At 40.8% G+C, this 10,634-nt stretch overlaps 1 protein-coding gene across 1 annotated transcript in view; it reads right to left on the bottom strand.

Moving 5' to 3' along the window:
* The window catches only part of ikbkb (inhibitor of nuclear factor kappa B kinase subunit beta), a 91,305-nt gene extending 81,032 nt beyond the window's left edge, over positions 1–10,273 (bottom strand). Inside the window, 4 exon segments of the mRNA XM_048243536.1 lie at positions 626–662; positions 1,340–1,403; positions 9,034–9,147; positions 10,079–10,273. Of these exon segments, the coding sequence (XP_048099493.1) occupies positions 626–662; positions 1,340–1,403; positions 9,034–9,138 (206 nt within the window). The 5' untranslated portion in view covers positions 9,139–9,147; positions 10,079–10,273.
* Between the last annotated feature and the right edge of the window lie 361 nt (positions 10,274–10,634).

Below are 10,634 nucleotides of genomic sequence, written 5' to 3'. Positions count from 1 at the left end.
AGCTGTCCATGCTACCGCTATCACTGTTAGGGCCAAAGAAAGTAGTGCAACAAACTGTCAGCTTCTTTTTAAACGGAACCACTTGTTTCCTTTGCGTGCTGTAAAGGCATGACTATTGCCTACAGTGCTATAAAGGCATGACTATTGCCTATAGTGCTATAAAGGCATGACTATTGCCTATAGTGCTATAAAGGCATGACTACTGCCTATAGTGCTATAAAGGCATGACTATTGCCTACAGTGCTATAAAGGCATGACTATTGCCTATAGCGGCAACTGGTGGATAAAGTTGGATAATCCGGCTTCGGTGTGTGTCCCGGGTTAACGAATTAATGGACTGGCAGAGGAAACTCCCCCTCCACTGCTGGCTGGGTCCTTTTGCCTCCTCACCGTCCATTAATTTTGTATAACGGGGCACCTCGAAGGCCGTTATCCCTTACATGTGAGAGAAAGACAACAAATGTGCAGTGTGCAGAAAACTATGCAATGTGCAATTAAAAACAAACTGAATTCTTCACTCAAAAAAAAAGTGAGATTAGTGCTGCTTATCACAGACCCTTTTAATATTCACATTAATGAATTAGCAACAAAAACACATCTTAATGTAACGGTGTAGATACAGTACCTCTTCATGATCTGAATCTCCAGACACTCAGAACTTCCTTAGGCATGACTACTCAATGCTATAAAAGGACGGCACTGCCTAGTGCTATGGCATGACTGCTCCTCTGTCTATAAAGGCATGACTACTGCCTATAGTGCAGAAAACTATATAATGTGCAATTAAAAACAAACTGGAATTTTCACTCAAAAAAGTGAGATTAGTGCTGCTTATCACAGACCCTTTTAATATCTGCTACATTAATGAATTAGCAAATAAAACACATCTTATCAACAGTGCTATACAGCATGACTTCTTCATGATGAGCGGCAACACCGAGTCTTATTTGATAAGCGGGATGACGGCACCGTTTGATGGCTATGTGTCCTCTGTCTCCTGCAGATACACACACACACACACACACTCCACACACACACACACACACAGGAGGAAAAGGCAGACACATTTCGTCGTCCTAGAGTAATAATTTTCATATAAAGTTTACAGAACGTGAAGGATGTTATCCGGGTTGACAACAAATGTTTGTATAAAGAAAACTATGCAATGTGCAATTAAAACAAACTGAATTCTTCACTCAAAAAATTAAGGATTAGTGCTGCTTATCACAGACCCTTTTAATATTGCCACATTAATAATGAATTGCCTGCAGAAAAACACACACACACACACACACACACACACACACACCTCTTCAGGATCTGAATCTCAGACGTAAACGTTCCTTATTCTTACTACTCAATTCCTGACGGCACTGCTTGATGGCTATCTGCTCCTCTGTCTCCTGCAGATACACACACACACACACACACACACACACACACACACACAGGAGGGAAAAAGGCGGGCCACATTTCGTGTAAATCCCTAGAGTAATAACAGCATCATATAAAGTGTTTACAGAACGTAAGGATGTCTGGGCCGGCTGGTGCCCTCTTACTGCATAACTATTGCCTACAGTGCTATAAAGGCATGACTATTGCCTACAGTGCTATAAAGGCATGACTATTGCCTACAGTGCTATAAAGGCATGACTATTGCCTACAGTGCTATAAAGGCATGACTATTGCCTACAGTGCTATAAAGGCATGACTACTGCCTATAGTGCTATAAAGGCATGACTACTGCCTATAGTGCTATAAAGGCATGACTATTGCCTATAGTGCTATAAAGGCATGACTACTGCCTATAGTGCTATAAAGGCATGACTACTGCCTATAGTGCTATAAAGGCATGACTATTGCCTATAGTGCTATAAAGGCATGACTATTGCCTATAGTGCTATAAAGGCATGACTATTGCCTATAGTGCTATAAAGGCATGACTATTGCCTATAGTGCTATAAAGGCATGACTATTGCCTACAGTGCTATAAAGGCATGACTATTGCCTACAGTGCTATAAAGGCATGACTATTGCCTACAGTGCTATAAAGGCATGACTATTGCCTACAGTGCTATAAAGGCATGACTATTGCCTACAGTGCTATAGTCAATTCCCAAACCTCAGCAAACGTGTCTTCTCACACACACAGCAAACGTGAACACACACACACACACACACACACACACACACACACACACACACACACGCATTTTAACACACACACACACATGCACACACACACACACACACATTAATAAAACTTAATGAACACACATGTCACAAGAACACACACCCACACGCCATCCACCCAGGCAGAACACACACTCACACACATCCACCCACACACATTACACACTCACACACACACACACACAGCACACACACTGCGCACACACACACACACACACACACACACACACACACACACCTTACGCACAGTGCTGACACATACACACACACACAGACACACACACACACACACACACCTTATGCACACCCATACACCCACCTTACACACAGTGCTTACGCACACACACACCTTACACACAGTGCTGACACATACACAAACACACACACACACACACACACACACTTTATGTACACCCATACACCCATGCACACACACACACACACACACCTTATGCACACCCATACATGCACGCACACACACACACACACACACACACACACACACACACACACCTTACACACAGTGCTGACACGCATCTTTTACAAGGCAATAGAATGTCAGACAACATTTTGTGCACTCATGAACAACCTGTTCTGACTTAAGCACTGAACTTTCGGTTCTAGAGGAAGAGAACTGACTACTGACTGAGCTGAAGACCATTAATGACATGCCTGACAGAGTATTGGCCAATAACCCGGCAAGCATTAATTAATTTTATGGATATAAAATCCATATATGAGATTAGTGCTTGTAGTGCTCGAGTCAGTTCACAAGCACGCTGTTCAGGGTGACTAAGCCTCACTGTGAGAGAGTGCAGGGCTTTTAGAATCTGTACAGAAATGTGCCATATCGTATTGTTCATGTCTAGGCATTTAACCTATATATTCTATTTAAAGTTTTAAAGTTATATGTATAGAAATGTGTCATATCGTATTGTTCATGTCTAGGCATTTAACCTATATATTCTTTTTAAAGTTTTAAAGTTATATGTATAGAAATGTGTCATATCGTATTGTTCATGTCTAGGCATTTAACATATATATTTTCTATTTAAAGTTATATGTATAGAAATGTGCCATATCGTATTGTTCATGTCTAGGCATTTAACCTATATATTCTATTTAAAGTTATATCTATAGAAATATACTATATTGTGTTGTTTGTGATATAAAGGTAGAAATCCTCTCCACAATAACACAAAATGTGTCATTCCACGATAATAAAAGTGTAGTTGATGACACGCTTAAATATTCACTGCAATATGGACGACCTACGTCCGAGAGAACCATGTACCATTTACCATGAGAACAAGCATGGCGAAAGGCAGTTCATACCTTAGGCACTGAAGAGGGCCGTGCAAATGGTTGATGATGGTCAGGATTACGTTTTTTGGATCAATGTTTGTACTTTTACTATGGTAGTGAGTGAATGGCGGTTGTCATCATTCACGTAGTTATTGCAAAAAATACCATGACATATTTGAAACATACTTTTAAGACCATGTCACCCATCAGCTACTTCACAAAGGAGATATGAAGGCCGCGGTTAATCGCATGAACGCCACATGATCATGCTATCAACCTGAATTTTGTTAGTGTGTGTTTGTGTGTGTGTGTGTGTGTGTGTGTGTGTGTGAGAGAGGGTGCGAGTGTGTATGTGCGTGCATGCGCATGTACACAGACACACACACACACACACACATATACACACCTCAGTGTGGGGTTGTTCACATCCATATATTCATATTCTAAGCCTGTGCGTGCAAAGACATGTGAAGAAGAGACCAAAGGGATGTGACCAAAGGGATGTGCCATTACTCTTTAGCCAGGCTACAGCAAGACAACAGAGCCCATAGCCTGGCCACAGGGGCCTTCCCCCCGGGAAAGCTACAAGGAGTGGCACTAAAGTATGCAGAGTGTGCTCCAAGCTCTTCCTGTGGGTCGATGGCACAACTCATGCTTTGGTTTGTGTGCCTTCCAATAGCAAACAAACAACAGAGCCAAAGCACTGTTAACGGGAAGCGCGCGGTTCGGGCAAAGCCTCTCAGACCTGGAGCGGAAAAGATGGAAAATTTTTAAACCCTGGACATCGGGAAAGGTCACTGTCCGGGCAACTGACCCTGAGCTGAGCGGACGTCACATTGTAAAAATGTATCGGTTGCCCCCGTGTCACTTCCTGTGATGTCATCGCTGTCTCACGCAGACCCTCCTTCTCACACCCTTCCGCTGTGCCAACCCACCCACCCATTTGTGCATTTAAGGTTCCGCTATGGACTAGTGCCAGTCCAAATCAGTCATCCATTCAAATAAAATCAACCATCATCAGGAAGGACGCAAGTGAAGGGGTGTCACACCCAATCTCACATGCAGCGACCCCAACGACAGCCACTAGCCGCTGTCTGACGTCAGTCCGAGGAGTGACATCACATCGCCATGGTGATTGAGGGAGGGAAGTAGAGTGAGAAAGTAAAACATTAGAATAGGAAGTGCGAGCCAGTGAGTCAAACGATGAGTGAGTGCAGACACAATAAGTGTGCATGTGTGTGTGTGTGTGTGTGTGTGTGTGTGTGTGTGTGTGTTTGTATGTGTGTGTTTGCACGAATGCGTTCGTGTATGTGTGCGTGTATGTGTGTGTAAATATAAGGCAAATGTGCTTTCATTAAGATTCCACAGCACCGTGCTTTCCCCATACTGTGGGCTATTCGGGGTATTGTTTAACATAGTTGCTAGGGTTACGGGCTCGACTGTGTCATGCCATGCCAGGTCTGTGTGCCAGGCCACAAAAATCACCAGAGCTTCATAGAGGAAGTGATGTCGCCGGAAATGACACACTTCAGAAGCTGTGATTGTCTCAGCCGCATCCTCTTCACCAATATTTTCACTATTTATTTAAAGTAACTTTTTATGTCACTAAAGTAAAGTAAAAAATACCCCTCTTATGCAAGACACTCAATAGTGAAATGAGTCAAAAGAGTAGTATACATCACACAATGGAGGATATATTTTGCTGACTTTATTTGGCGTGAACAACGCGTTTCGCAAGTTGCTTCATCAGGTTTACGTTCACAGTCAATCTGACACCCGCAGATGAAATAGGTGGTAACATCATCACATGACCACACCATACCCAGTGAAAGTACTCCACACTCTAACACACCAGAAATTGCAATCAATATCGTCAATTCAATTTCCTGCATATTTTAGCTTGCATATAGGCCTACATATACACAATCTATGTCATTTAAGCATATTTGTATCAAAAAAACATATTGCATGTTCAAAAATACAATAGATGCTTTCGGTCATTACCCATATCAACCAACAATTCATTTACATAGAAAAATACACTCTACACAAAAATATACTCTATTTACAAAAATATAATCTATTTACAAAAATATACTCTACATACACATCTTATCCCAAGAATACACTTAAATCCAGTACCTCATTTAGACCGTATGGTTCTACTGTGTTGAGTTCAATGAGTGAAATGAGTGTCTTGGGTATATTTTAATACCCAATTATTATAATATAATTATAATTATCTATTATCTATGGGTATATTATAATAATACCATAATAGTAATACAATAAGCGTATAGTTAGTTATTAAGTTATTAGTTATTATTATTAGTGGGTTTACTTCTTCATACATATTAGGTATTCAGGGACAGTTTTATTGTAACACAATGTAGTTATTTTAACTTCAAACTCATTTCATTGCCACTCTGACTTACAATAAGGTGGAATTGAGTCTCTGTCATTGTCAGTACTCGCTCACAACACCTGGTGTTACACGTTGTAATGTTGTCACAGGTAGGATCATGATTCTTTTCGTAGTTTCGTAGTTCTTAGTGCTAAAAGGAACATTGGAACTTGATGAAAAGGGGTCATTCCTACATCTTGTTACTTTAATGAAACACATCCCAAAGAGGTGTTGAAATAAAGAGGGTCACTAATTGCTAACAGCTAGCCTCTCAATACACACATTCTACTGGTCTGTCTCTCCAGTCTCACCAAGCACAATCAAGAACTCTGCATGAATCACATGAAAACCCCATGCAAAACTCCCTAACTAACATACTAACAGCATGTCACATTACCAGAGGGGTCAGAATCAGTCAGAATCTTAGACTGAACCATGAAACCGTTCACGTCACATGGTTTCACACTCATGTCTGTTACTATAGCTACAGATGACAGGATACACAGTTGCTGAATAGGCTAATAGAAACTCTGTTCTAATATGGTATCCGTGCCGACGAATTGCTGCTAGTGGACTCGATCATTCTGTTTTAAATATGCACTTATTTATCACTGTAATGTTTAATGGTACTGTAAATATCTACTAATAAGTTACTACAACAATAACTTACAACAAGCATTAAATACCAGAAATTTGTATTAAGTAGTATTAACAGTGAGTATTACCTTAAGGTTTAAAGGGCATTGAGGCCTTTAAAAAAATTACAAAATTTTATATAATTTATATACTTTTAAAAAAAAAAAAAATAACATAATTTGTAGCACTAGTATGTTCTGGTCCATGGTGATTTGAATATTATTGAGATCACTACATTACTAGATTACTAACGGATGAGTCCAGTCATCCTTAAAGCCTTAATGACTGTGCTCACACAGATCGCTAAGCTGCAAAATGACAACAATTGCCATACAAACACACTGTGTTTTCTTCCCTCATTTCAAAATGGAAAAATTGCCGGTATAGTCACAAGAGGCGTTGCGCACGCCAGAATGAAATACACTTAGAAACACTGTTGCAAGTACTGGGTTACCAGCTGTGTGAGTTGCTAAACAGATGTGTATGTGAAGGGTAGAGGTTATTTAGACAAACGTCTATAGGCTAAAGAATGCTTGAAGTTGATAAACAGAGACAGGCCTGTTGTATATTACTTGGGGTGCCGTTATAGCACTTTGAGGAGAACATTTGCAGTTTATAGTTTAGAGCTCTAGTTGTTTTAGTCTATTTGAGCAAGACAGATATAAAGAGAGTGGGATTGGGATGGAACCAGAGATGGAAAACCCAGCATCGGAAAGTAAAAGTCCTACCGTGTATAGCTTCTACCTGTGCACCTAAAATAGGTGATCTCACTAACTAGCTCATCTACCTGTGTGAAGAGCTGAGCTAGTAAGAATCAGCTAGTTATTACTGAATGGCTGGCACAAATATGTGGTAGGACTTTTACTTTCTGAATCCGGGTTTTGTATCGCTGGATGGGACTGAGTGCTTGTCTCCCATTGCACTTGCTGTTTGTGTCCCCTCCTATAGCTGTCTCATTGTGATATCATCATCCTGATCATGACTGATCATGAGGTCATCACCGGGATACAGCTCTCTGTCTGAGGACCACTCTGACTGGACTTCCTGTAGAACAGCCAACCTTGATCTATGGCTTCCTGACAATGTCTATAGAAACAGCGCAGGGAGGTCGGCGAAACCGCAACACAAGCCGCAGTGTGGCTCACGGGACAAATGGTTCTTCTCAACAACAGCACACTGTGAACCAAACCTTCGCTAGTAAAATTTGCTCCACAATGTCATGAGACACACTATTTACAAATGTCTTTTAAAGGAGAACTAGCATAAACTAGAGTAACCTAGAGCGTTACCATCCCATGATGCTTTGAGGCTACTGTTTCTGCAACTGTCGGAACAGCAGACGTATGGCACAACATAGAGAACTTGAGGAGGAATATTTGGGTTGGACGTTGCGATTGTAATTACCCAACCCCAGTCAGTCTGTCTGAAATGTAGCGTTAAATCTGAACCCTGGCCTCCGACAGTATGTCTGCCCACGTAGAGTTTTGACAGTCTGACGCACACACACATGTTGACATGTTTTTTTTAACAATAACTGTACTGAATGGATGCTATAATATTTTTTACTAATCACAATAGGACATATCAACCTTTTGGTTACACTTTAATTGACAGTATCGACATAAGAGTGACAAGACACTGTCATGAATGTGTCATAAACAAGTCATAAATGTTTATGACATAACACTTCTGTTATTGAGTGACATTCGTTTTTTGTCATAACAAGTTAGGGTTAGGATTAGGGTTGGTTTAGGGTTAGGATTAGGGTTAGAGTTAGGGTTAGGGTTAGGATTAGAGTTGGAGTTAGAGGTTAGGGTTAGGATTAGGATTAGGGTTAGGGTTCATTTGTAATGACAGTGTAATATGTTCATGACAGTGTCATGTCACTCTTATGTTGATACTGTTAAGTAAAGTGTTACCAAACGTTTTGAATATTTTTTGATTTTGATAAAAGTTTAGGTTATTTTTTGGTTGCTTTACATTGATGTTGTCAACTGATAACTAAACAAAATGTCATTCTGAGAGCTACATGGCTTTACTGCATGGTTTAAAACATGCTAAAATGTTTGCACAGTACTGTACTGCTTTGGAACTAAATGTCTTTTTCTTCACTGGTTAGAGAGTGTGGGGTATTTCTTTTTTTTTACCCAGTGACTCTGTCATCTCCTGCATGACAGAGGCTTCCTCTCACACTGTGTACTTACTTTTCTTACTCCTCTTCAGTTTATACTCTTGTCACAGGAAATTAGGTCAAAAAGAGGATGCAGGTGAGCAAAAGGATGCAGGTGAGCAAACTCAGCTCAATGTCCTGCTAGCTGGGATGACTTCCTGTTTATAATTACAGGTGAGATTTGTCTGTGTGCGGGGTGCAGAACATGGCCTGAGTGTGTGTGTGTCTCTCTTTCTCTCTCTGTCACTCTGTGTGTGTGTGTGTGTGTGTGTGTGTGTGTGAGAGATAGAGAGAGCATGTCTGTAGTTATATGCAGTGTGTGTACCTTATTTTGCCAGCGTGTGACATTGCCGAACCCTCCAGTACCCAAACGTTCCTTCAGTTCCCAAACCCCATAAATCTGAGGTTGAAGAGTGGGACCACGACTCATCTCTGTCCTCTAAACACACACACGCAAACACACATGCACGCACGCACACACGCAAGCATGCACACACACACACACGCCGCACACACACACACACACACACACACACACACACACACATTCATGCAGGAATTCATGCACAAACGCATGCACACACACAACACACACACACACACACATACACACACAAACACACAACATGCCAACACACAGGGATAGAGCACAAGGGTCAAATTTACCCCATCTCCAACATTTTACACAGCTTTGCTATTATATCGCTATCTTCTATCATAGTTCCATGTTCTTCATTCTTAGCCATGCTCATAGAACTCGTATGAAACTTAACAGGTCAAGGGTCAGAATGCATCCTGTCTGTAGCCTATCCATTACAAGTCAAACTCGTTTGGAGAATATTTGCTTGCATGTTCCATATTCCATGTGTAGGCTACGCACTTCCTACGTACATACACTTGCACACAGTGATTTATTGTTTTTGTCCTGTATTCCTCCAGTATGCCTATAGCCTACTGACTGAAACAGTAGGCTATAATGTTACGTAGCCTCATATCTACGGATTAAATACAACTTTTTGGAGCGCTACGTCTAACCACGTGGAGTAAATGAAGGCCAACTAAATATTCAGTTAGTGTAACAGGTTTGTGACTCTAGGTTGTGCCAGTAGCCTAGTGTAACAATGTTACAACTGTAGCCTACTTTGGCTGATAAAGCCTAACGATAAAACTGTCTAAAAGTTAAACTATAGCCTAACGTTACAACACAGGTCAAGACAAACATTGTAGCCTACGAATTAACCATTTCCAACTGTCCCAATAGTGTCAAACTTTCTAACTGAAAGCTTAGTTACTTATTCAATAAGTTGCTGAGTTATTGTTATTCACGTTTGGTTTCCTGGTGCATAGGCTACCACTGAAACAAAGTTTACCTTAAGTTTTAGCTCCTCCCGCTGTCTTTTTCACACGGCGATAGATAAAGTCGCCTAACGTACACCTTCAGACAGTCAGTTCAGTATAAATTATTGATATCCTACTTTAAGCTGCCCGCTATTTCCTTATTTTGCGATGCCTGGTGTGGTTGTTGGTATTACACGCCAGTTAGAAGATAACAAAACTCTACTTCTACTTCCTGATAATCGGTCATTTCCTGAAACCGAGAAAATAGTAAGCTAAGCTAGAGGTTGACTGAACTGGTAGGCTCCAGACAGGTCCGCTTTGCGGCATTCAATGGAAGTTTCTTTTATTGTTAGGATTGTGTCTAAGACATATAGCTCTTATTTACACAGAATATTTGTTTCATTACAGTCTCGATTGCTTTGAACTGCTTAAAGAAACTGGGATCCACTTGATCTTCTTTGTACAGCAGAAGTCATCTCTTGCGAATGTGTTCACACGTTTTCATTGGGTTCAGTTCTCACACACTCTTGCAAAATTGTTAACATTCAAATACCCCAAACACTATTAGTCTCCCCCTGCTAAACAGTC

The sequence above is a fragment of the Alosa alosa genome, chromosome 5 (assembly GCF_017589495.1).
Source record: "Alosa alosa isolate M-15738 ecotype Scorff River chromosome 5, AALO_Geno_1.1, whole genome shotgun sequence".
In the NCBI taxonomy this organism is placed as follows: Eukaryota; Metazoa; Chordata; class Actinopteri; order Clupeiformes; family Clupeidae; genus Alosa; species Alosa alosa.
This window is presented reverse-complemented; position numbering and strand designations above follow the sequence as displayed.